At 37.7% G+C, this 27,987-nt stretch overlaps 2 protein-coding genes across 4 annotated transcripts; both read left to right on the top strand.

The window, feature by feature from the left end:
• Positions 1–4: 4 nt before the first annotated feature.
• Positions 5–10,686, top strand: LOC107083192 (metalloproteinase inhibitor 2-like). The gene is made up of 5 exons (XM_015372206.1): positions 5–331; positions 8,438–8,538; positions 8,628–8,736; positions 8,879–9,003; positions 9,767–10,686. The coding sequence occupies exons 1-5, from the start codon at positions 202–204 to the stop codon at positions 9,962–9,964; spliced, it is 663 nt and encodes a 220-aa protein (XP_015227692.1). The 5' UTR covers positions 5–201; the 3' UTR covers positions 9,965–10,686.
• Positions 10,687–12,776: 2,090 nt separating this feature from the next.
• On the top strand, positions 12,777–27,695 carry usp36 (ubiquitin specific peptidase 36). 3 transcript variants are annotated; one of them, XM_015372209.1, is made up of 19 exons: positions 12,777–12,910; positions 17,162–17,427; positions 17,538–17,759; positions 18,604–18,714; positions 20,472–20,574; positions 20,662–20,729; positions 21,819–21,889; positions 21,980–22,062; positions 22,178–22,289; positions 23,503–23,643; positions 23,741–23,841; positions 23,923–24,058; positions 24,144–24,506; positions 24,856–25,080; positions 25,433–25,557; positions 25,695–26,318; positions 26,603–26,805; positions 27,257–27,445; positions 27,545–27,695. In XM_015372209.1, the coding sequence occupies exons 2-19, from the start codon at positions 17,175–17,177 to the stop codon at positions 27,673–27,675; spliced, it is 3,261 nt and encodes a 1,086-aa protein (XP_015227695.1). In that variant the 5' UTR covers positions 12,777–12,910; positions 17,162–17,174; the 3' UTR covers positions 27,676–27,695. The 3 variants fall into 3 exon arrangements, with proteins under 3 accessions (XP_015227695.1, XP_015227693.1, XP_015227694.1); XM_015372207.1 differs by having other exon boundaries at positions 25,638–26,318; XM_015372208.1 differs by having other exon boundaries at positions 12,814–12,921; positions 25,638–26,318.
• The last annotated feature ends 292 nt before the right edge of the window (positions 27,696–27,987 follow it).

Here is a 27,987-nt window from a genome sequence, read left to right as displayed (position 1 = left end):
GTGGAAACAGGCAGGGATTGAGGGTCGTCTGCCTTGCAACTGGAAACATCCAGCACCAGCCCCCTGATCGTCTCCTGCCTTGACAGCTGCACTATTTGTTTTATTTTATTTTAATCCGATGATAATTGTTAGGCTATAATTTGTACTCTAGCGCGCAAATTCCTTCTTCTAAACCCAATCAGTCATAAGTTTTTTATAAAGATGAGCTGCACCATGAACAGCTGTTTAGTCGCTCTGGCGCTCCTGTTTCTGTGGCGCGTTGAAGAAATGGCAGAAGCCTGCAGCTGCTCCCCTGCGCATCCCCAACAAGCTTTCTGCAACTCAGACGTTGGTAAGTTCATTTTTAAGGTAGTTTATTTTATAAAACTGTTTACAAATTGTTAGAGGAGTTAAAGAGGGTCTGTTCTATTTTAAAAAGTCAGAGGATGAAGTTTTCTTTCTCTCTATGTCCCTCCCTATTTTGTCCTCTAATCATCTGTTTATGTTTCTGAATCTTATAGGTTGATTTATAACCTCAAACCATCTGAATCTGTGTCATATGAATTGTTTACCTCTTTTAATATTTACCACTGGTCTATTTCAAATGGATATTTGGCACAATTTAAAGATTTCATCCTTTTATGGTTTGTTTTCTTTTTCCCAAACATTTTTGCCTTTAACCCTTTAGAGGGCACTCAGTGAAATCTTTTGAAGCACAAAATTTCAGGCCAATAGTGTTATTGGAATCCAGGAAAAGATTTGTAACATTCAAAAAATATGGATAGTTTGATGGCAAAAATTAATATACCAACTTGCCCGATTATATTAAGAAAAATGACTAAGGAATTCTATAAGAAATTCATGAAAAACACTCTGAAAGTGAAAGAAAAACACATTTTATTGTACAACATAACCTTAGAGGCATTAATGCTGATACTGGCATTTACATGTTTTAGTTTATAAACCTAAATATAATTGTTAACTAGGCCTTATTAACTTTACTTTTTAACTTTTCAATAGCTTTTTACCTTTTTTTGACTTTCAACTTAATTTACAGCAGGTAATGTATCATTCAAGGGCTGATCTAATTAGTCAAATGCCAAAATAAGATGTCCAGCCATGTAGCAGCATCGTTGCTGAATGGCTGGATATAGATCTTGTGCTTCTAGACCTCACCAAGGGGCGTGCAAGTGATCAAACACAGTAACTAGCCCTATAAGGGGTTAACAAAACACTGCTGCCTTTAAGAAATACCTTGAGCTATCAGGGACCAGCTTGTGTTGCCAGATGAATTAGTGTTTACTGAACATTTTTCCCCCCACCCTCTGCTTACTCTGTACCCGATTGAGTGTGTGGCATTTATACTGAAGGGAACACAGACTTTTTTTTTTTTTTTTCCCTCAGCCATGGCATTCCTCTGCTCTGTAGTTTGGGGAAACCCCGTTTTGTTTTGTTTTTGTATTTTTCCCTAAAGAATTTAAAGCCAACTAAATGCTGGTTTTGTTTTTCTTCCCTCTTCCTTTTTTCCCCCCCATTTAGGTCAGATGGGTTGATCGCATGAATTCATCCACTCTTCCCTTAGATTCTGGCCTAGATTTTCCCACATTAGATTTGTGAATAAGTTAGAATGTGAGAAGAGAGTGATGTTGTTCATTCAAATGCCTGCATCATTTTGTGAATGTTTCACAGTGTGAGTAAAATTGATGTTTTGCCCATACTGGATAAAGTTTACTGTGGGAAAACCCAACATCTCTAATTACAGGTCTAAACTAAGCTACCTGTTGACTTTTAGTGAGCCCTCCACCCCCTCCTTTTCTTTCTGAACAGCACAAATCTGGTTTGAAGAATAGCTGGATGCTATAAATGACTACAGCCGGTTATATTTATTTTAAAGTAGATTGAAAAAACAAAAAAATGTTCAAACATTTATATCACTGACCTTGAATTATAGAACGGGCCTGCTTTAAATCTGCTTGGGTTGCAGATAAAGTATCCACCCTTGAACATTTTCCTCCACAAATCTGGGCTTTAGAAGAGTCGCCTAACGAAGTACAGCTTTGAAAGAAAGTTATCAGAATCGTCTGGGGTTTTTTAAGCCATGTAGGACACATGGCATTGGCTTGATCCAAATTCCTCTTGTCGCTCCTATCCCTTCACTGGTGTTTGGTTGAACAGTAAGAACTCCATCCAGGATAGATGAAGGCCTCTAGCCTTCAGCCTTAGGAACATCATTGCACTGTGGGTATGCAGATGAATGGCACTGGTCAAATTGGAACTACAGCCTCCCAGAACTACAAATAAACAAAAGTTAGATGAATCTAGCAAATGGCTAAAGCTGTGTTAAAACTCGGAACATATTGAGGAATGGAAAATAGCATCTGTCATGTTAAAGATTGTGGGCAACGGTAACGCCATTATCAGTAGCTAGGGACGTCAGGATGGCCCCTATGCAGACTGCATTGGTGCTAGGAAGCATCCGGCTAGTTCCTTCCTAACTGCCAGCCCTATTGTTATTAGCACCTATTGCGGCGACTGTGGACACACTCACATCATGGCTTAAGTGTTCTTTTGTATTCAGGTTGAGCCAAAGATTGGAAGGTGCTCTAAGATCCAGAGGTTTCTGTCAAAACTTCAACATTCTTGCAAAGTTCGTGGAGAGTGACATAGACCTGGTCATATACAGACTCCAGCTATTCTTTCTAAGTATTGGTGTCTGACACTCACCTTTTTTGTTTCTCTCCATTAACCCAGACAGTGTTTAGGCTCTGACTAAACCAAGGTGCTGAAATTCCCCTGAACTTCCTGAATGATACATAATTGATCAAGTTCTGACATGACTGACACAGACACTGAGTCTTCAGCACCATGGATAGACCCTGACAAATGTACTACTAACTAATGAGTCTGTGGGGGGGTGGGGTGGGGGGGGGTATGCATCTGTACGGCCAAAACTTGTTTTTTGTCCCCCCCACCACCAATTCTAACAGCGTGAATGTTATTGTATAGTAATTCATTCATTAATTTCATATTAAACCTTAACTTACTAAGATGTAGGGAAGGTCTGAGTGTCTGGTGTTTTGTACTACATTATGTAACACCGATTGCTCAACTTCTGGTTTCATATTTCCCCTAATGGAAGATTTCATACAATGGAAAACTGAATATTTGCTTCATTTTTCGGAGGAAGAGTTCATCATTAGTTTAGTGTAAGCTTTTTCCATGTAGAAAGTGGTGAGATTGATTAAAAAAGTAAAACTCTATAAATCCAAGCCTCCATGTTGGTAGCTGTATTACCAGTTTGCTGTTGGAATGTGTTATTTTTAAAATACAGCAAACTAAATGTGTAGTTCCGTTAAGGCCTGATGCCTGTTTATCTTCTGTGGGGGCTACCACACGTTACCTGATGCCAATAAACAAAAACCCACTCCCTCACTTTTTGCCTGAGGAAGGAAAATGCTCCCTGACCATACAGTGTCCTCAATGTGCACTTCTTTATTCACATTTGGATAGATCTCATCTTTTCTACCTTTTGCATAAAGAAAGTGAATCGTTTAAGCCCTTGAAAGGAGAACTGTTCTTAACTTGCTAAATAATTTTATGCAATACGGTATATCGCAGACTGAGTCAAACTGTGAAGAAAGAAGAGACACTTAGATAATGTGTTTTCTGCACTGTAAGGTTTGATCAATTTTCTAAAAAAACTAGTGTGCCTGATAATCCAGCTTGCCTTTATACATGGATGAATGCTGGTTGTGCTTGCTGAACCCAAGCTATTTGTTTACCTTAAGGTACATGGCACTCTGTTAACATTTTTAGTATAACTTTGCTAAACTATAGAACCATAGCATGACGGCTACAGTAGTCAGAAGGGTGGTGGAGTAAAAAGTAGGACCCCAAAATTTGCACCTGTTAAAAGACACTCTCGCGTCTTGGACTTCAAACTTAAGGCTCTCTGTCATAGAAACATAGAAATAGAGCTTATGTGAGGAAATGTATCATTAATGAATCAATGGTACCGGATTATCGGAAGCAAGGAAATGACACGCTCTTATAATCTGATGTGAATGAACCATTCATTGGCAATGCACCTCATAATCCAGAATGCCTTATAGTACTGAATATACAGTGTATTAATATAAAATCGATTAAAATTTTTGTTTATTAGAATTAATCAAAAATTAGACATGTAAGATTGCTTTGCTGAAACTTTTTCAGACTTTTAAAAGTTCCCAATAACATAGCATGTCCCCTGCTAACACAGAAGGGATTTGGAATAAAAGCTTTTAGTCTGATGGAGGCCAGGGGGTGTTTCATTAAACTGCCTTAGTTTGGTAGTTGGTTATAAAGCTGGGTGGCAATCTACCAAGTGACCTTGACCAGATCGGGACCAGATTTAGAGCCAGCCAAGCCAGAACCCTTTCACTTACGGCACCATCATTTGGCTTTTTTCACATTTGGCCCTTGATTTTACGTTATTACTTCATGTTCTACTCACCCATATGAGTCTTGTGTCAGTTGGAGCTGTTCTGAAGATATTCCGTTAGGTTATATCCAAGTAACGTCTTCCTATGAGCAATTGATTCTAAGTCACAAACTAAACTGTTCATAATTTATCATTTATGGTACGCCAGCATTCATAACATGTAGGTGAATCACTGTCCCCTAGATATTCGTGGTTTTATTTTCTTTTATTTATGTTTAAAAAGCAAAGCGGAAGGACAGGAAGTCCGTGGCAGAGGGGGCTACGCTCTATTCCTTCTATTCGTTCAGCTAGCTAATCTGAATCGTTCATTTCCATTTCGAGAGTGAGATCATCTGTGGTAGTAGCACTAGACATCTTCCAGGCAGGTGAGTAAAACTAGCAGCAGTTCAGTGGACAGGAAGAATGAATGGTAGCCTGGGGCATGCGTATGATGTCATTCACGTGCTGCTTCGTTTTTTAAAAGATATAAATATAAAAAAATATAACTGCGGATGTCTGGAGGACAGTGATTCGCTTACATCAGGCATCCCCAAAGTCTGTCCTCGAGGGCCGCTGTCCTGCAGGTTTTAGAGGTTTCTCTGCTTTAGCACAGCTGATTCTGATGATTGCAGTTCAGCAAAAGCCTGTTAATCAGCTATCAATGAAAATCAGCTGTGCTGGAGCAGGGAAACCTCTAAAACCTGCAGGAGAGCGGGCCTCGAGGACCGACTTTGGGAATGCCTGGCCTACATGTTATGAATGCTGGCGTACCATAAATGATAAATTATGAACAGTTTACTTTGTGCCTTCAAGTCGATTGCTCATAGGAAGACGTTACTTGGATATATAACGGAATATCTTAAGAACGGCTTCAACTGACACAAGACTCATATGGGTGAGTAGAACATGATGTAATAACGTAAAATCATGGGGCCAAATGTAAAAAAAAAAACGGCGTTCCCCTTTAAATGCATGATGCCATTAAATGGTNTGCCATTAAATGGTGACAAGGAATAAGCTACGCATGCTGAATATTTTCTCTTTTTTGCTTTCTGAAAAGAACCTTGGCAGGTCTGGAGCAACACAGCATCCTGGTTCTTCATGGATTCATCTTCCCTGACTCATATCTGCGTGAAAGTTGCTGAGATCTAGAAAATCAGGAAATTTTGGATTCTCAGAAATGGCCTGCCATTCCCCAAGCAAGCGAAGCGTTCTTATATTTCAAGCCAGTAATCTCAACATGTGCCTAATTTCAGTCAGAATTGAACATACACATCTGACTTTTCTGAGCAAGCTTTATGAAATACCCCTCAGGACTTAACAGAAAATCAGTGTCTTAGGTGTCATTTTAAAAAAAACAAACAGGTACATTAAAACTTTTATTTTCACACAATGATCCAAAAAACCTGAAGAGATGATCGTTTTGAGTCTTAGTGTTTGTCCATCCTTTGTGGCTTCTCTGAGGAAAGTAGATGCAATTACATGACATGCATGGTGGGGTGTTTTTTGTTTTCCTCACGTTTTGTTTTAGTCCACTCATTGTTGTTTGACTAGCTGGAAAATTCAACCCTTCCTCCAGTTCCGTTTGTGAGCTTCGTGGCTATCTAAGAGGCTCTGTCAGCCTCTTGTGGTAATCATCACAGCCAAGTAGAGCTTTGTATAAATTGTATACCAGGAAAGGAAACCAAATCGACTCGAGCAAAAAAAATAGAATCACGTGTAATAGGAGTCATGAAATGAAGATTTTGATGTTTTTTATTTAGAATAGTGGTGTGATGGTTTGCATTGTCACTCAGGAACCAGAGTGGAGTTTATTTAAGAATGCATGTTCTTTCTATGTCTGTGTGGGTTTCCTCCCAAACTATCTCCACCCACCCCTTGGGTGCCCAAAATAGTGGCATGGGAAACTGAATGATTAGTGACATTGGTTGACAGAATAATTAAGTTTCAGCCCACAGGTAGTTTGATCTGGATTTATTCCCCTTAGCATTATTCTCTTTGTGTTTTCTAATACTTTTGCACCTTGCATCTGTCCTATTTAACCAGCAGTGGTCTGTTTTTATTCATCACATATGTGCAAAAGATGATTTTCTGCCCCTGCAAATTCTGTAGTGTCTCATTATGGGTTCAAGTAGGTAAATGGTGAGCCACCTTTTCTTAAAGCGACCCTTTAAACAGCTTATTTCCACTATAAACATGGAATATTTTAATGACAATTTTCATGTTGAAAGACAGACTGGCACATAACTGAAGGTCTTACGAGGGGATGCCCTTTGTAACATGTTGACTTTACAACCCGAAGCTGCGTTGTACTATTAAGTAATATACAAAGCTTCCATATTTGAATAGAAAAATTTTTTTTCTCTCCTCTAAGGTTTCTGTCTTAAACACGTGATCAGGCTTTTTTTTTTATTTAATGCAGTTCAGAATAAACTACTGCCTAAACTATCCGCTGGATAGTTTAACTGGATTTCCTTCCCATCCAGGAAGTTTTTTCAATTCAAAATGCAAGGAATAGCATTGAGTTCGATGTTTAAAACGTGCAAATTGGAACGGATTAGCGGGTCCACCCCATCGTTTGGCTTCTTTTGTTAGCCTGCAATGCCCCATACCTGTCAAAGTGTCTGTAGTACTTTCAATCAAATATTGTATTTACTAGATCTTAAACACTATGGAGGCAGACTGTTGGGAACCTTTAATACAGGCTAATTAACGGGTTAGTGGCATGAGCCAAACTCATGTTATATTCATGAAATATTTTGCTCCCATTTGCTTTGTTCTATTTGGTGGTTGACGAGTAATATTTTTTTACCACCTCAAACTGATAACCATTTGATTTAATTTACGGGAGGTGACGCTATACTTCATAGAGATAATGAATATATTGAAAGCAAGAGAGGCCTAAAGATGTTGCCTTGATGCACATGTAAGGCAACATGTTGGTTTCTGCATTCATACATTTCTTTTAATCAAAACGTTATTTTTATTCTAATTAGATATTTAAAAAATTTAGTTTTTCTCAGTTCCAGGCCACTTAATTCTTAAGGTAGGATAAGGTCATTCTGCAGCTTTAATGGCAAAAGGATTTAAAAGATTACAATTTCTGGAGCAGTTTCTATACTGTGAAGTTCTCAATGTTGTTTGTTGAGGGAAGCGGCTGATTTAAAAAAGAAAAAGAAAAAAGTTAAGTTGGAATAGGCTTATATCCTGAAAGAGTGAATATTTGATCTTATTTGGTAAAGTGGAAACCAGGTTTTGATCCAAAAAATATATATCTGCAGCTGCCACCTTGAGAAAGCAAAGAACAAACTGGAATTTGAGCGAGAACATCTGGTTAGCATTAACTCTGTCACTGGTTTCCCCCTCTTAAAAATGTAAACTGTAAGCCTTTTCCTTTTGTGGTGGTGTTAGGAATTTACAGTAATACTTTATGCATTATGCAGGTAATCCAGAGGTATTAGGTTCCAGTCTGTGCCTTATTTTGCCATGTGACTTTGAGGTGCTTTTTTCGGAGCTTATGAGGGAAAAGTTGAAGCAACATGCAAAAAATATGTGCTTAATTTGCATGTCAGCACCTCTATTCAGACAGCAAGGCCAGCTGACATAGTTTAGCTTTTTAAATACTGCTGACTGGCTTCTTCCTACCTAGGCTTAAGAACTTAGAAAATATAAAGCCCAAACTGACTGGAGCTGAGGAAACTCTCGTGTGCCTCTCTTTTATGCAGTTGGCAAATGTGAGTTCTCGGATATAAAGGGTTTTGCAAATAACATTTGAATGTTTGTGTTTTTTTGACTTGAGACCTCACAAATTTCACATTTAATTAATCAATCTTCCCATTAACTGTCCAGATTCACAAATAAAATTAAAAAAATCCCTACAGCATGATTCTTTTGCTGCCAAATTCCTATGATGATGTGTGGTTGTACAGGGATGCTGTGAAGGTTTTCTTGTTTTGAATGAGATCCATGAATCTGGACCACTGTGTTTCTGTGTAGTTATCAGGGCGAAAGTTGTTGGAATGCAGGAGATTGACAGCGGCAATGATGTTTATGGAAATCCCATCAAAAGGATCAAATATGAAGTCAAACAGATCAAGGTATGGGGGAGGGGGGCCCTTATTTTTGTTCTTTAATGACTGCAAATAATCATCATTAATCTTATATATTATTTCTTTGAAATCTTCAGATGTTCAAAGGTCCCACTCAGGATATTGATGCCATCTACACTGCTCCATCCTCAGCGGTGTGTGGAGTGACTCTAGACACTAATGGAAAGAAGGAGTACCTTATCACAGGTAATAATCCATTTTATTCACAATTATGTATTGTAAGAATTTAAAAACTGTTAAAAATACATCTTTATATCCCTTTTAATAGAATCAAATTGCTTTTCCTACTCCATATAGTATGTTTTTTTTTTTTTTCTATAAATTTCAGGTAAACTGGAGGTGGATGGAACAATGCACATCACCTTGTGTGACTTCATCGAGCAGTGGGAGACCCTGAGCGCCATCCAGAAGAAGAGCCTGATTCAGCGCTATGAAACTGGCTGTGCTTGCACGGTACAAAAGATGTTTCTAAACTCTAATGCAGTGATTCCCACCTGGGGGTATGCATAACCCTAGTGGTCTATAAGTGCATTGCAAGGGGTGCATGAAAATATTTTATTTCTTAGGGAGTAAAATAAAATAGGGCTGGGATCTGTCTGCTTTGTTAGAACCCAATTGAAAATGTAAACAAGCTTTTATCAACCAAAAACAAAAAATTTTCTTATATGTTTGAGTTCACCAAAACGAGGCAAAGGAACATCCTGGATGTTGAGAGCAGCCTGATATCAGCTGTTTTTCACACTGAGCTATGGGAGCTTATCAAAGTAGCTCAGGTTTCTAGATGGGAGAAAAAAAGTAAAACTAATTAGGTCATTCTGACTATAATTTTTCTTTTATATTTTCTTCCCAATTCATCAAGTTTAAATGTGATTATAAGGGAGTTACTCAGAAGAGCTCCAGTTTTATAAATACAGTTTTATATTTTATTTTGTATCTTACTAACTTCCAGGCTACATATTTCTGTTTTTTTTTGTTTTTGTTTTTTTTTCTTTTGGAATGGAAAGAATGAAATGCCTAACAATTAAATACTCAGGTTAAAATGGTTTTTGTTACATAATCTGTTATTGTACTTTCCACTTTTGGACAATCATCAGTACTTTTGTCTGAGCGGAAGATAAAAATGCTCAAAGGGGAACACAAGTCAAAAAAAGGTTGAGAGCTATAAAAGTACAGCCATTTACCATTTCCTTACCTCGATCTTTTCTATAACCTTTAGATCACCCGCTGCACCTCCATCCCCTGCATGATCAGCAGCCCGGCGGAGTGCCTTTGGACAGACTGGGTGATTGAGAAGACTGTAAATGGGGAGCAGGCCAAACACTATGCTTGCATCAAGAGGAGCGACGACTCTTGTGCTTGGTACCGTGGCAGTGCGCCCCCCCGAAAAGATTTCTTGGACATTGAAGACCCATAATCCTTTTCTGTGGAACAGTCTGAAGATGGTTGCAGTTAAGATATTCAAACATGCAAAAAAATGAAATGAGAATAAAAATCATTGTACACATTCTTTTCTTTTTTTTTTTTTTTTATTGTGTGGAAGATCTAAGGGGTAAACTATGAAATATTTCAGGTTGCATGTTAAAAAGAACTCGACACCTTTACCCACTTCAACTTTTTGAAGCACTTCCTCATCAACCACTTATTCTCCATCTGAAGTGATCTGTTTAGTTTGTCATTTTATATTTTTTTGTGTGCTTATCATCCTTAATTTTTTGTTTTTTATTTTATTTTTTGTTGTGTACCGTGACAAATCTTTGATGCAGCATTCATAAACTCGGAAATTAGTCCAAATTGGCTTTGAAATAAATCCTAATTAAATAAGTATTGCTTTGAATACCAGTCTTACATTTTCAGCTCAAGGTTTAACACATTCATTCAAAAATGAGAAAAAGCACACAATCGGACCAGTCTTCTGACAAATGTTCTTTTTTCTGCAAAGGTTTTTCTTGCAAAAAAAAAAAAAAAAAATCATATTAAGCTTTTTCTTCCCCACTTGACTTGGAGGTGTTTTTTGATATTAAATGCATAAATCTTGTGCTGGTTTCACATGAGATTTTGAAAGTAAAAGATTTTTTTTACATGCATGTCCATCTTGAATGGTTTTTGTACATTTGGCTATTAAAATATAAATGCTGTTAATTGGGTGTATATTTGTCATTTAAGTATTACTACAGGAAGTATGAATTTGTAAGGTTTATCTCTTCAGAAAAGGAAAAAACTGAAAATATGGCTGACTTTGGGGTTACTGTTAAAGAAATAATTTTAGCCATAATTGAACTGACTCTTAAAAAAAAAAACTGTAAACTGCTGCCTCCTAGTGGTAAAACATTTACATACGATGAAGGTGCACGAGGCAAATCATGTGCCAAACATTATATATATATATATATATATATATGGGAAATGTAGTTAAACTGCAATAAATCCTATTGAACCTAATTTGATCAACCTGATTACATTGGGTTTTCTAAATGAAAAAAAAATCACTAGGAAGCAATAACATTCCTAGTAAGGGACTAGTACAAATGAATAGTATATTAAAATCAGTGATGCATGGCTTATGGCAGACCACAGTTGCATATAATCAAACCAGATTTCAAATTGCTGTTTTAAGTTAACTGTATTGTCGTTGTCCTATGATAAGGGCATTCTTATAAGTTAAATTGAAATTAAATGCAGCTACTTTTAGATAAAGCTTTCCATTGGTATAGTAATTTGAGGTTTACCAAAGATGAGACTGGATTGGGCAGAGTATAGTTCAGGATTTAGATAGGAAGAAATGAACAATTTCAATATTTGTCTTTATATTTAGAATAGAATAGAAAATCCCTTTGTTGTCCCACAATGGGGACATTCTGGTGTTTACAGCAAAAAAAAAAATGGTCACATCTTAGAAAAATGTATAAGGATAACATAATAGTGAGGAGTTAAAAGATAAAACACTACTGTAAAGTGTTTTAACAATGTAAAACTGCATCTGGAGAATAAATAACCAAGATCCAGCTATGGATTTTACAGTAATGGATATTTGAAAATAGCAGCAACATCAGAGATGTGCAAAATGACAGCATGTTATTCAACTGATTAGGGTAGAAACTGTGCAAAATCAGCATGAATGTAACAACTTAAGGTTGTTGGGAACAGTGGTGGTTATAGAGTCTTACAGCTGCTGGGAGGAAGGATCTGCAATAACGTTCCCTGGTGCATTTAGTGGCTAGAATGAGTATGAACGGCAGATATCAATAACCAAATATTAAGGCATTACTATTCAGCCATTTTGTTCACACATTAAATTCTTTCCAATGTGTATATATCCAACAGAAAAGCAGCCTGCTGGCTAGAGAGTTGACATTTGCAGCTCTGAGACTCACCATATAGAGAGCCTTTGAATTTTATATAATTGGGTCTTTTGTTGGCTATGCTTATTTAAAATAAATTAAAAAGGTTTATGTTATGACTCAAGATTGTTTTGTCATAACTAAAAATACAAGAAATACAAACAGGAAATTCAGTTTCACAGTGCACTATAGGTCAGCGTAATTTGTGGTTAGATCAAAACCCTTAAGGTAAAGATTATTATTATCACAGACTAGTGGTCATATATTATCCTTTCATACTTTCTGCTAGAGAACAGAATTCATCGCTCTATCAAAAACAATGTATTTATCTATTAAATGTAATTTTCTTTACACATGTCTCTAACTAAACTGTAGCAAATTGTGATCCTGTTTACTGAAGCTCTTTCTATATTATTTTGTATGTTTCTATTTTAGAACCATAATATATACAATTGTTTAGTAACATCTCTAAGATTCCGATGCATCTAATGAATAATGCATTTCACATGCGACCTTGCTCTCTGCGGGTAGAAAAAAATGCACATGAAGATGTGCACATAAATGAGAAATGTGATTCACTATTTTTTTAAAAGACTAGTTATAATTTGGAAGGCTTTACTATCCATTTTGAGAATTACCAATGATATTTCGGATATTTGGAGATAATAGCTCCCCATAGCTTTTATATGATAACGCGGCTTGCCATTTTTTCCACACGTTTTTGCTCCTTTGTCAGAAGAACTTGTCAAGCATCCACCGCGCCGATTGCGTCAATGGTAAACAGCGAGAGCTGGAAGTCACGTGCGGCTCTCTGCCGAAGCCCAGCGTCACCCGCATCCCTGATTGGAAAACGGGTTCTCTGTGACAGCATTACCTGCGTTTTGATTGGCTTTTGATAGCTGTCACTCAAACTTGTCCCCGCCCCCCGTATAATGCAGCATGGGCAAAAAATTCCAGATTCAGTAGCTACAGCTGAGGGAGCAAACTCCTGCTAGGGGGATATTTGGCCGATTAAACAAAAGGTGAGTGAAAAGTACGTGAATTCTTGTATCGCATTTTACACTTTTTTCATCGTAACGCAGGCTGTCAAAGTATAAATATATAAAGGGCTGTCAGCGACTGTTAGCATCTGGATTCCTAACGGCTAACCCACATTGCTGAGAAGACGGGGTTGTCGCCACGTTAAGTTAGCTCGCTGGCTAATTTTGATATTGCAGCTTGTTAGATACCAACACATATACGAGACTGGTTAAAAAATAAAATAAACAGAATAAAACATGTGGAAGTGTGAAGCTCCTAGGTTAAACTGCCTACTTAGTTAAAAAGCAGATGCTGAAAACTGCTGTGACGGACATTTAGCAAGCTAGCATAAAAGCTAATTAGCTGCCCCCGTGGACCAGATGGTTAACACAAGCTGCTCTGCTCTTACTTACTACTACAGAGGTATTAGTTGAATTATTTAAACGGCTATTTAGGAAAACAAACTAATATCACTTGCATTGGCCATCAAATGTTTAAACCCAGCTTACTGTTGTAGCTTTTCATCTGTTTAAATGTTATAAAGTATTTGTATGACTTAATCTAATTGCCATACTGTGAGCTCATTATGGCTCAGTTTTTAGTGTAGAAGTATAAACTTTTCTCAAACCAATTAAATACATTTGAAATAATCTAATATATGTGTTGGTAATAAAAAAAGTACCAGACTATTCTAATTTAAAAATTGCTATTTTTAATTTTGGAGGGAAGTTTATTTAAAGCAGTTCAATAAAGAAATTTAGTCAGCCATAGTTTCAAGATAATAAGGTGTAGAAAATTATATTTTCAGCAGGTATTTGCAAATTAATCTATACTATCATTATCAAGATGATTTAATAAAACTTCAAAAATCTCAATGGATGGGATTATTTTACTGCTTTAATGGCTGCAACCAGAAATGTTACAATCTTTTCAAATATTAAATGTGGACATTGTGTTGTTTGGATCTCCTATAGGTAACTAGCTCATGCAGGTGTATGTGGGACTCTTTATGCAGTGACACATTTATAGCTTTCTTGATTGATTGGGTTTATTGATCTCACAGTGGAGAAATTTACTCGAACATCAGCTCAAATAGTCAAGAAGAGAAGAAGGTGCCACAGAAGGAAAAAGGTGCATGGGATATATACAGTATATACGCTAAAAAAATTGAAATCTAGATGTCATTTTTTTTCTTAAAATAAGCGCATTTGTTCTTGAATTGAGAGGGTAAGAGACATTTTGCCAATGGAACAAAACAATTTACATTTAAAATAAGAAAACATAGCTGCATTGTCTTATTTCAAGTGCATTTTATCTAAATATCTTATTTCAAGAGTAAAAATACTCATTCCATTGACAAATCATTTCATTTACCTACTTAAATTAAGGGTAAATACACTTGATTTATGACATGTTTTGTTTTTATAGTTCTGAGTGTTTCTTTTATAGCAGGATTATTGTACAGGGTTATTACAAAGGGTGTTTACATGGTTATTTATATAGATAGATGGATGGCTGGATGTGCTGCACATTGATAGTTTTATTTATTTATTAGTTTGTGTGCACAAGAGGATTATTCTAAACCTCGAACAGTAAATTTTTGCAAAGTTCTTAATCCTTCCCTCCCAAATTTTTTTGGAGCCTTTTTAGTAAAATTTAATAAATATCTATTAAGAAATATTTCTCCAATTAAATGATCCCAAGATAACACATGTAGGTTATGATAGCTGCAACAGGTTGAGATGAATCTAATGGTATATTTTATGTCTCTTAATTCACATTGAAATCTTATTATTATTTATGTTTTTTTTTATCTCTATAATTATTTGGAGAAATTGTAGTTATTTCAAAAATGGTTCACCCTTATGTGGTGAGTAGGATAGTTTCTTTTACCTATTAATGAAAACAAATCATACAAATCCTAAAATAAAATCAGCTTAAGGTTTTTTTTTCTATTTTATTTAGTAAATAGTTTTAAAAAGTCATAATGACCAAGTGATAAAGATGCAGTCAGAAATGACCCCGAGTCATCTACACGGGAATGTTAACAGGTTAGATTTTATCATTCAGTTTATAAAAGATCAGAATTGGACAATTTTCCTTTGATTTGCTTCAGATTTTGATTATATGCTTTTATAGAAATTGCCATTTGTTGGATGCAGAGCTGCTACATCCAAAAGCAGCCTGCAGCCGGTTCATTTGCTGATACGTGTTATCATTGGTGCTCCTAGAAAGCTACTTATCAGCAAATTGTTGTTGTAACATGGCTGTTTTAATCTCATCCTTCAGTTTTGTATTTTACACAAATATTTATTTAAAAATTATTTTATCCAACTGCAAGTTTTTTTAGATGTTCATAAAATTTGATATTTAAATCAACTGCAATAATGTTGATATGTTTTATGCCCAATCAGGTTGAACTAATAGTCCTCTTACTATCACAGCTGGAAAGTGGGGTTTGTAAAATAGCACCTACTTTTTGTTATTTGTTCTTGAATCTTTCAACACTCTGTACCTGCAGCACACTCTAACTTCTCCATATGAATTTAGGCTAAACTGTCTGCTTGAATCAATAACTGATCATGTAAGTCTGAGTGTTTGTCTTATAAATGTTCAATGCATTTTACTAAGGGTGTTATCGTTATTCTGATTCAGCTTAAACCCCCATATTATTCTTAAACAATCAGAAAACAATAACAGACATGAGAAACCAGTATTAAAAAGTATTGAGGGGGGAAAAAAGCGTTAGATAGTATATTTATGTATTTGATGTTGGCTGGTACTGAGGGTAGGGCTGCTTGATAGTAGGAAAAGATTATTTGCAAAGATGTTTAATAATTTTGATGGTTGTAACTCGGATTGTGTCCCAGAGTTCCCAGTGTAATATCAAGATGTGCTATAGTGGGGGGAAAAAAACCTCCTTTGCTTTAAACTGATTATATTCATTCAACGCTAGGACATAAGCCAGTAAGGTTTTCAACCTCCTCGTCTCCCTCTGCTGACGCAGAGTTTAGTGTATGAGATGCTAAAGTTCCCAGAAAGCGATGGAAATTGTAATTAAGAAAAAAAGCAGAGTTTCACCTCAACATTTACTGATTATGTTGTCATTCAGCTTTATCCTAATATGATCCATTTCTGCTTATGAATGTCTTCCTTTGAAGGTAGTTTAGGGTTATGCCAGCTGTCTTAGAGTGCAGTGCATATCCAATCATGTTGATGATGCATCACTGGTTAGTTTAGAATAACTAGTATTCTGGAGTGTTCAGATTTCTGGACCTTGGAGGATGTAAATGCCCAAACATAACCTAAGTTATGGAGAAAAACTTGCACGTGTGGCACCAGGCAATGCTTCCTTCTACATAATTCCTGTGAGGTGTCTGTGCTACCTACTATCACTGCACCATCTAGTTTATATCTCCCAAAGGCTGTGAACTGCCGTAATGTATTTCAGCTGAGAGCTATCTTTTAGTCCACACCAGTTTTCCTGCATTTCGTCAAAGTCCCCCCTCTGCAGTTAGCTGGGTCCCCACAGGCTCCGTTCCTGTTACTTGGATCAGTATCAGCTGCATGGGAAGGTCAGGCTGTCCTTGTATGATCAGCCCTCCTTCTGCTTGATGACGCCACTGCCCACTCTGAGCATCATTTCTGTGTGTCATCTGCACAAGCCACTTTTCACATTGAGTGTTTAATACATTTACAGTGTCTTACTTACACAAGCAATTGAATTAAGAGGGGGGTGCTGCTGCTCAGTTTTCTCTCTTATAAGTATTGAATCTTTGGTTTTGGTCAAAATAAATGCACACGATTGTAATCCTAGAGCATTTGCTCTACAAGGTACACTCAAAATCTAATTTGTTTTTATCCAACCAGGTGCTGCAAGTGTCGATGTATCTACTCTTAAAAGTAATTTAAATGCAGCATGACAGCCGCAGTTAACGCCTCATGATGAGCTGCAAAAGCTCATTGTCGTCCTTGCCACATGTTTGTAACATCTGATGCCTTCTGTGACTGTAGAGGGCAGCTGCCATGAGCCAGCTGGCTCCTCACATCCATTCAGTGTTTGTCTCTCATAAACACTGCTTCCGAATCTGAAATCAATCTAAAAACAAGTGGTAAAGAGATAAATTTGGCATCTTTTTTTTATGCAAGCAATTTATTTCCAAACCTCTTAAGACTCTCAGTCAAACCAGATGCCTTTATAAAGAGGATCCCTCCTACTCCTCTGAAATGTTGCTGTTTTTGTTTCTTTGCAGTAATGTTCCAACGATGCCGATAGTAGATAAACTCAAGGAGGCGTTAAAGCCCGGTCGGAAAGAGACAGGTGACGACGGTGACCTGAACAAGCTGCTGGCTTCTTCTGCCAAGAAGGTGCTTCTGCAGAAAATAGAGTTTGAGCCTGCCAGCAAGGGTTTCTCCTACCAGCTGGACAGCCTAAAGAACAAGTATGTGATCCTCAATCCCAGAACCGAGGGCGCTACGGGGCAGAAAGCAGCAGAGCCTGCTCAAATAAAGAGGCAAGGTGAGATTTCAAAGGAAGCTGAGTATGCTACAGTTTATTTGTTTAGATATATCATTTTAAGATAAAAGTCAGTCATTAAGTTCTTGTGCTGTGTTGTCCTCCTCCTTCAGCCTCTGAAAATGTGATCAGCAGCCATGGTGATGGGATCCCAGCCCCTCAGAAAATGCTTTTTCCTGCGAACAAGCTCAACCTTAAATGGGAGCGGGCTTACAGGGTGGGAGCTGGTCTTCACAACCTTGGAAACACCTGCTTCCTCAACTCCACCGTTCAGTGTCTCACCTACACCCCTCCGCTTGCCAACTACTTGCTCTCTAAGGAGCACAGTCGGGCCTGTAAGTACTTTTTATTTAGAGTAGTTGTGCTTTTATTAAAGCAAAGCAAAATCTAAATGCAATGCCATGTTTGAGTTTTCCTTTATCCTAAAGAATAGTATACTTCTGCTATTTCTTTTTTTAATTGTCCCAAATGTTAGAAACAATCGTTTAATTCCCCTTTACAGTTGCATTTAACTAAATTAGGGTAATATTAAATAAGCTAGATTCTTCAAGTAATTCTTTTATAAATGTAAAGGTAATTTTTAGGGTTATTTCCCACAGTGATGTATTTTGTTGTTTCCAGTTGCCTTTGCTAGTTATGTAATACTGAAAATCCAGTCTTAAAATATAACTGTTGCATTAAAAAGTGATTATTTATTATTTGTAAATACAGAAAGCTTATGCTATACTCTACTCACATGTCCAGTCATTGACACCTGACACAAGTAGGAAAAGCCACAGATGATTATTGCTGAAGAATGTAGCTCTTCAGAATGCTGTATTTAAGCACACTATTAGAAAGTTTAGTGGAAGGAAAATCTTCTAAAACTCCCTTCACAGGCTGCAGATTTATCTATAGTTATATAATGCAAATGTTCCAATTTTAAATAAAAATATTTTTGCTTATTTCTAGATCGTTTTTCCAGTGTAGTGCCTCCACATATGACAGTTTTTTTTGTTTGTTTTTTTTTATAGCTGGGTTGTTGCAAAGGGTGTTTACATGGGTATTTATATAGATAGATTATTCAATCAAATAAAAAAAGGAATTCTTCCTAATCAATTATTTAATAAGAAACTGTTTTCTTAAAATTTATATTCAAATTGGATTTAAATGTGTATTTGTGATTTCTATTTGTTTTAGGCCACCAGTCGGGCTTCTGTATGATCTGTGTAATGCAGAACCACATCATCCAAGCCTTCGCTAACACAGCCAACGCCATTAAGCCCGTCTCATTCATCAGAGACCTGAAAAGTAAGACCAGTCAGTCAGCACTTCATGCCTCTGTCTGAGCAGTCATGCTTTACGTTTTCAGAGTAGGCGGAGCCTATTCTGACATGTGGCGGAAACCATTTGGAGCTGCAGCAAATGACTTGAGTCGGTGGAAGTTTTGCATTAGCATACTGTAGTTTCACTAAAGTAAATCAGAATATCCCATTTTATGTGTTTAAGATATTAAATGATCTGAACATGACCAATGTTTACATGCCCTGTGGCTTATTCGGAACAGAAGCAGGTCAACATGCGCTTTATGTTTCCCGAAACTGAACATAAAATAACAAATGGTGCTTCAACGCTAAGAAAACAACCAATAGAGAAGTGTGTGGTTCTGTGTGTTCTGGTCACCCAGACCTGATCTGGGCGATTCCTATAGCGATTCAAACATTAATTCTTTCATTATTTAAGGTACTACTATTTAAAATGGAGCAGGTGTTACCCCACGAGTCATTAGATGGACGCCATTAGAACTGTTTAAGGACATAAACCACCCGAATCTATTCACAATATTGATTGGTCTGTTTCCTTGATACATTTTATTGTAATCAAGTCTTTATTTTAATGACTTAGGTAAACGTGCCTATTGCAGTCCAGAACCTTTCTTCCTCTGCTTTCTCCTCATGTGCTGCTGCAACCTTGTCTCTACCTTCTGCACCTCCCTCTTTCTCTCTCTCTCTCTCTCTCTCTCCCCTCTTTGCCTCCTTCCCCAATGCCCTTTCAGTCTCCTTGTGACTGCAGGCTTAGAGGAGCTGCTTTAGCACAAAATGTGCGAGCCACCTGCTTCTCCTCCCCTCCACCTGGGCTCAAATCTACCTTACTTTACATTTATTTATGCAGCTTCTTTAAAAGCCCTAAAGGCTCAAATAATTAGTCTGTCTTTGAAGAGAATCGGCCTCCAAAAACATAAGTTGTCTCCATTTAATCACCTTAAAGACAGGAAAAGAGCTCTGTAACAGATCTGCAGTGGCTATACCAATAAGTTATTCATTAAGAAAACACAAACCTATGACTCTCCCCCAGCTAATTTCTTCCCTTCTCTGCTGTAAGTGCCCAAGATTAGTCATAAGTGCATTGTGTCTTATTGCTTTTTCCCACTCCAATGTGACTCAGATCTGCATTAGTGAGTGATGCTCTGGTTCTGGGAATGTGATGATGACCACATTAGAAATCTGCCAGCTTAAAGTCTCCCATTTTTCCATTAGGAGACCACAGAAGGACAGACTTTGTAGCTACATTAGCCCTAATGCAGGGCTTTAGGTTGGATGGGATGCAATTTTATGAAAGCAACTGACTAAATGCCTTTTTTTAAAATTGGAAATGACTGTTAAAGCTGCTGAGAATGATTAAAATCATCTTTATTCGCCTATTAAAGAACATCTGTTCATTAGACCGACTGACTTCAATAGTATGAGAATAGGTTGTAAACCATCCGCTACCTTAGTTTTTATTTTAGTTTAAGTATATTTTTTTGTGTGTGTGTGTGTGTTTTGCGGAGATATATTTTTAGAGAATTAGCATGAAGTCACAACAAAGATTTATTTCTTAGCAGCTTGTATCTCTATTTCTTCATTAGTGATCAACTCATTCCGTGAGTCTCCCTTTTTACTTGTGTACACCTTTCTCTTGTTTTCTTAAACTTGACATAATAAAAATAAAAAAAATTTAATAATTAATAAAATTGATAAAACAAATTAAAGTGTCAAAGCTGTAAAATGCTTCTTTGTTTCTTATAGAAATTGCTCGACATTTTCGCTTTGGAAGCCAAGAAGACGCCCATGAATTTCTGCGATATACCATCGATGCCATGCAGAAAGCCTGTCTCAATGGATACCCCAAGTATGTTTATTTATTTACATTATTTGAGTTTTCTGGCTCTGTAAGCTGCTTTGTGGTTTATAACCTTCTTTCTTCCTGTTTTCTTAGACTCGATAGGCAGACTCAAGCCACAACACTCGTTCATCAGATCTTTGGAGGTTACCTCAGGTCTAGAGGTAGTTTTTTGCTTTGTTTTCTTCACACATTTAGCACCCTGCAAAAAATATTAAAAGTTTAAGGAGCTTTGATGTTAAGTCAAGCTGCAACCAGGACCCTCGGCATATTTTGGGTTTTTCAGTGATGGGCTGACTTTATTTTTTTTTATGTTTTAATAATAAGCTTGCCGTTGATTAACAGTCACACCTTCTATCTAGATACTAAATGGAACCTCATTTTGCTGCAGCTTCATCTCTTAGTCTTATTGGATAACTTTTTACTAGCTTGGCAAACGTAGTCAGGAATATTATAGACCACTTAGCTCCATCAGTCTTTTCCTCAACTGTGATGACCTTCCCTGTTCATGCTAAACAGATGAAACCCCACAGTATTATGCTGCCACTTTCATGTTAAAAAAAATTATTTTAGAGCAAATTTTATATAGGAAGTTCAGTCTTGGTTTTATCTTACTAGAGTGCTAGCTAGAGTCTAAATGAAAAATGGGTTGGCTTAAAATTTTGGGCTGAGATTATTATTGTTGTTATTTTTTATTTTTTTTGTTGTTGTTTTAAAAATATATGCTATTGGTAAATTACCTTACCTATGCTATGGTTCTCTGTTGCTCCAAGCATTACCAAGAACTTGCTTTTGACTTTTTCTAAGATGTTGAACCCTTTATTGTTATATTGATTGGGTTTTAGAATAACGTGTTCTAAATAATATTTAGCTCCACAACCATCAGATTTGAACTAAAATAGGTAATTTAACCACCTGTATTGCTTTTCTTCAATTTCCTTAGTAGGCCCTTCTTTTATGTTGTTTTTTTCTCATCAAACTCCAGTGAAAACATTGAAACCTGTTATTGTAGCATGTCACTTTATGTAAAAGTTCAGTTTGAATACTTTTCCCATGAACTGGAGATTTCATCCAAAGTTAAATTCCTCATGAGTAAAACACATAGTTTGCAATAAAGCTTTTCTGATTCTGGTTTCCTTGTTGCCTCTAAATCATATTTTTCTTTGCTTTCGAGGATGTGAATCTTTGATTGCACCTTATTTATCCTGGAATCGTTCTCAGAATAAGATTGTATTTTTCTTTCTGCCCTTCAGTGAAATGCTCCATCTGCAAGAGCGTGTCAGACACATACGACCCTTACCTCGACATTGCTGTAGAGATCCGGGTTTGTTGCACTTTTTAATGACACCTTTATTTCCATATAGATGAAAATGTCAATTGGTGTCGTATTAAATATGTGTGTTGTGTCTTTTAGCAAGCAGCAAACATAGTACGAGCCCTGGAGCTGTTTGTCAAACCAGACGTTCTGAGTGGGGAGAATGCCTACATGTGTGCCAAGTGAGTACCTTGTGTTTAACTTGCTTGGAAATACCCGAAGGGTTTGAGGAAATGTTGGACTTAAATTGCAAACATGGATTCTGGAAAGAGGTGATTCTAAATGAGTTTTCTTCAGGTGCAAAAAGAAAGTGCCAGCCACCAAGCGCTTCACCGTCCACCGAACCTCGAACGTCCTCACCCTTTCTTTGAAGAGGTTTGCAAACTTTAGTGGAGGAAAAATCACTAAGGTTAGCAGCACTTTTTCTTTTATTATTGTTATAATACTTTGGGAATGTATTATATAGGTGATGGGCTTAATAAAGGGAGATGGATGGTTTAAGAGAGCAACAGAAAAATATAAAATATGCACAGCTGTTTTTTTTTTTTGGGAGGATTTTTATCTTGATCAGCCTCAGCCAGCAGGTCAGAAACTTTAAAAATCAGAAATTTAATTGAATTAATTGATCCAGGTTGTGCTGAAAACTAGGGGAAGGAATCCTAATGCATTATATAACTTTGATGGGACTTTAATGAAATGTTTTCCAAAGCATGGGTCCATACGCATGCTGTAAAGTTTCTGTATTTAGGGGTTTGAATTTGTTTTTTAAACCTGATCCATTGGCGTCTCTTACACCTATGCTGTCATTTGTAGTTTTTCCATTTGGTTTTGTTCGTTTGCTGTTCTTTTTATTTTATCTTCAATGTCAAATATTTAATTTTAAGTATGCAATTTTTTTTTTTTTTTTTTTTTGATAACTCCTCAGTTTTACTTCTCTTTGAAGTGTTTTGCCCATTCATTTAGTCATTTAGTTTTTATTTTTATTCTTTTTCATGTTTAATAGTTTTTATATATGATAACATGATATTTCCTATACTCTTTAATATACATGTTTGCGTTTGACACTGACATACCTGAGTCCACCAACTGTGGGATAATGAAGGGATATGCTATTCTGCTCTACTCTATGCATACCAAAATGTTTACTACACCTCCTTGTCCCACCGTCTGCAGTTAGAGGAGTCAGGACACACACAGAGCAGGCAGGATGCAGTAGCCACCCAGGACACATTCATCACACCTTGTGTCGCCCATTGGGGGCGTCCCAATTACAGGACCCAGAACAGCCACCTCAAGCAACAAAGGCCTGCCGTGTTCTTACCTTTTTAAATATTCTGTCATATAATTGGTCCTACCTGCTATCAGTGGGGCCATACATGCTTAGAAAAAATGTTTTTAACATATTAAAAATTAGCGTTAAGTGGAACTGGTATCAGCAGGTCAAAGTTTTTATTCATTTATTTAGTTGTCATATGGGGTCTGTTAAATTTTGAAAATCAACCACCGTAGTGTAAACCAGCCTTTACTAGAGCTGTTTATTCCAAGACCCAGTCGTTAATATTCTGATTAGTAAATAAATGGACGGATGGTTTTATGAATTTTTTATTTTCTTTTGTTTATAGGAAGTTGGTTATCCAGAATTCCTAAACATCCGCCCGTACATGTCTCAGAGCTCGGGCGACCCAGTTATGTACGGTTTATATGCAGTCTTGGTGCATTCTGGCTACAGCTGTCATGCTGGTCACTATTACTGCTATGTGAAGGTAGGCTTAAAATATGAGTGTGGATGTCCTTATTTTGTTTTATATTTAAAGGAAATTATACCTTGTTTAAATTTAATTCTTCCTACTCTCCTTATAGGCGAGTAATGGGCAGTGGTACCAAATGAATGATTCAATAGTGCACTCCAGTAACATCAAAGTGGTTTTAAACCAGCAGGCTTATGTGCTTTTCTACCTGAGGTAAGACAAATAAGACCGATCAAAACGAATGTCTGTACAGGGACCATATTCAATTATTTTCCATCTGATTGCATAATGAAGGATCCCCGAGTCCAAGAAGAATGCAGATGGGCAGAGCATCAAACAGGGAATGTTGCATGGCAAGAACAGTGCGTCATCCGAGCAGATAAAGAGGGCCAGCTTAAATGGGCCTCTGTCTTCGCCGCAAGATAGTAAGGTATTAGAACATTGTCTGAAATAGTCTCATCCAGCTTCTTTTTCATTTCAATGGGAATGAGTTGCCTTCAATTAACTCTCTGCAGAAACTGGAGCCTGCACAGCTGCGTAAGATCCACTCTATGGACGGCGGCCTGGGTTTGCCCATTTCAAGGAACGGCGTCACCTCTCAGCCGCAGCCCAGACTCTCACACTGGACGTCGTCCTCCAATGGCACGGCCAAGGTGCCAGGTGGACCGACGGTCATAGAGGAGCCTTTCAAGAAGGTTAACAAGCCCTCTCCTCAGAGCCAGGCGCAGTCCCGCAGCACCACGCCGACGCCTCCTAACAACGGGGTTGGGAGGACGGAGGGGGAGAAAAAACAGAGCAGCGACGGCAGAGGGATGGCAGCATCTACCTCATTGAAGTCCTTATCTGACTCTTCCTCAGCTGACACCTCTGACTCAAAGGTAGAATAGCTACAGAAAATGATTTCATGTAAAGGTTGAAGTGTGATTTGGCTAGAAAATGGATCACACTATGACTTTTTCATGTTGGCCTCTATCTGTAATTATTGATTTTGTTTTTTTATTTTTTGAAACAAAAACAGGGAAAGCTTTAAATTGTAACTTAAATCCTATTTATACGTAGCTTTTTATCTTTATTGTCTCATGATGCTGGTCAAATTGGGACTAGAGCCTTCCAGAAAACAAAATTACACAAATCTAACTGCTAAAGCTCAACATATTTAGGTGTGGACGTTAGACATTAGGTAACAGAAACAGGAGCTGAACCTGCAGTCTTCTTTCCTTTGGCCAGGAGTCTGTGGGTCCGAAGAGTGAACCAGTGAGAGACACACCCTCTACTCCTCGTAAGGGTTCCAGTAGATTGGGATCTCCGGCCCGCAGCGTGGAGCGCTCTCAGAGCACAGAGGAGCAGAAAACGGGTAAATTAAAACCCCCGGCACTCAACAACATCTCATCTGAAGCCACCAGCACCATGTCCCCACCTCCTGCCAAGAAACTGGCTCTCTCAGCCAAGAAGGTACGTTTTTTGTTATTTATTGTTTTTAATTCCTGACTAAAAATCAAGACAAATATTTAATTTTTTTCTGGTTTATGTATTAAATAATTTCACCTGCTGTATCTGTCTAATCAACCATGTTAGATTTTCTCTTCTTTTTCTTTAGCTCCTCTTTTTTTCTAACCATTTCTAATTCTTCTCTGCCACACCCTTTCTTCCTTGCATTCATCTGTCCATCCTCTCCCGCCCTCCCTTCAACACCTGTTTTCCTGATATGATTTTTCATTTTTTATTTATTTATTTATTTTTTTTGTCACACTCATGGCTATTTTTCTTTAGACCACCAAGTTTTTATTTATGTCAATAACTGCAGGCTTACAGTCAGAGTCTGAGCAACATTGATGCTCCACGCCATTCGCCAAAGCTGGAGCCCACCGACCCCATGCATCGCAATCAACTTAAATCCCCTGCCATCGCCTCAGCCAATCATAATGACAGGTATTTCAAAATCTAGATTATTTGTCTTGATTCCTAAATGTCTTGCTCTGGAGCTATATTTTTGTTCATTTTCTTTCCAGAGTCAGTCCATCAAATCCTCCTAAAGCCCAGATATCACTTTTTGCCCCCTCATGTAGACCATTAGCACAGAAGAGCCCTCAGAAACAGCCACTTTTCTCCACGTCGCAAAAACCAAAAGCCAGCCTTTCCCACAAAACCAATGGCCTTCACAGTCCGAACCTTCTGAGACCCAAGTCTTCCAGCAACCTCAGCCCCACAGCTCAAGAGCCAGACCTCGACCCTCTGGCTCCAAATGTCAGCCCAAAGAAGAAGAAAAAGAAGAAGAGACGGCACTCTGAGGTGGAGGGTGACACTGAGAATTTTACATCTCTAGAAACACAACCAGCCCCCACAGAGTCGGTGCATGAGAAAAAGAGCAAGAGGAAGAAGAAGAGGAAGCGAAAACATGAAGGGGATGATGAAGAACAAGCAAAAGGGAGGGACTGCATCCAGTCTCATTTGGAGGGATCTAATCAAGAGGAAGATTGGTGTCAGAGTGGCTTATGGAGTCTAACGTCTCATTCGGAAGTGGAAACCTCAAAGCAAACGGTTCCACTTTCTCCCACTAGCCCGAAGCAGAGCGAGTCGATTCAGGAGGAACAGGAAACTGACCCTGTGAGGAAAAAGAAGAAGAAGAAGAGGAGACTTAAACTGGAGGAGGATCTGCAGAAAATAAACTCTTCCTGCTCCGCATCAGAAAGGTGAGTACATATTTTTAAAGTTATGTCATCAGTTTTTTTTATTAGGTTTTCTATATCGAACTGTCAGCTTGATCATCCACTTTGGCTTTCAGCAAGCTTTAAGCACTGCTTTAAACTCACGCCCCTGCTAGAGTTGAAAAATTACTCAGCTCTTCATAAAGTGCTGTGCATCAGCTGCTCCTCTTTATAAATGTTTAATTCGCCGTGCCTCGTAAATTGGAAGATGCAGGCAGATATGTTGCCTTTTCATGGATTTGTAACAAATCTGCTTTGTGCTTCAACAGGGATCCTGAGATGAAACCTATAGATACGTCTAATGATGTAGAAGATTTAGTGAAGATAAACATTAAATTGAAAAAGAAGAAGAACAAGAAAAAGCTAAATGCGTTGCAAGAGGAGAGAAAAGGTTCTGAAGATGAGTCGGCAGAAGAACCTGTCTTCAAAAAGATCTCCACTGAGGACAGGAAAATTTCCAAAGAAAGTACAGGTGAGCTTTAAATTCTGTGTTAATGCTTATGATTCATCTTTAACAAATTTGAAAGTTATTGTAAGGAATCACATTTCCCCTAAAAGCTTTTTTAACAATATGGTTTTTGAATTTTTCTCTACCATAGAGTAAAATCAATTTATACTCGATTTTGGAAAACAACAAAACTCTTTGTCTATGTTGACTTCTCATGGCAACCATAATATAAAATTTAAAATTAATCTCTCCAAATGTGATTATTATTAATTTTTTCCTGTTCAGGTTTGATTAGTGTTTAGTTTTATATACCTTTTATTGTGATTGGCTGTATTGTGCGGCACCTTTTGGCCAAAATTTTAAAAATTAACAACGCTGGTGTTGTGATCCAGCTTTGAACCAAAGGGTAATTGCTCACTATGTTTTACCAGGCAGCATATCATCTGAGTTCCTTTTTCTTTCTGATGATCTTAAGCCTCAGTGGTGGTGTGGGACAGCCAGGTGAAAGACGGCTACAAACACAGCAAGGCGCCAGCGGCTGGTGGAAGTGCTTCAGTGAAAAGCTCCGTCCACGTTGCTCCTGCTGCCTGGGACGGGAAGAAGAGCAGTGATGTTGTGGAAGAGCTACTCAAGAACTCCACGGATAAAGCCTATGGAGCGAACGGTGAGAAAGAGCCGTGTGAAATGAAGTCACGAGGTTGGGACAGATTTCGAGGCGCTTTAACAGGTTTTTTATTGTTTTGGGGGTTTTTTTTCTATCCAGTCCTCAGCTGGGATGGTGAAGTCTCAGCTGTCAGTAAGGATGCGATCGAAGACGTCCGTAGTGCCATGTGTGACACGGTGATTGACGAGTGGGATGAGGACTTTGACAGAGGAAAGGTATGGAAAGAATGAATGCAAATAAGAGTTGAACAGAGGCTCCCAGTAGCTGAAACATCCCTCTATGTTTTTTTAATTCGAAACAGTCATAACCTGATGTTTTACGTATGCAATCCATCCTAAATTGGTGAAATTCATTGACCAAAGTTAAATAAGCAGTGTTTGTTAGCAGCCTTTAGTGAGCTGTGTCAATCTAGGGAAGGACCAAGATCACACTTTATGAAGAGCTGCTCTCAAATAAACGCACGCCACTTTAACACTTCTGACTGACAGGATTTAACTGAAGCCCAACACCACCACACACTTTTTAACCCCAACTGGGTTAGG

The sequence above is a fragment of the Cyprinodon variegatus genome, unplaced genomic scaffold (assembly GCF_000732505.1).
Source record: "Cyprinodon variegatus isolate N-32 unplaced genomic scaffold, C_variegatus-1.0 Scaffold69, whole genome shotgun sequence".
Lineage (NCBI taxonomy): Eukaryota > Metazoa > Chordata > Actinopteri > Cyprinodontiformes > Cyprinodontidae > Cyprinodon > Cyprinodon variegatus.
Note: the sequence above shows the minus strand (reverse complement) of the source record. Positions and strands in the feature narration are given on the sequence as shown.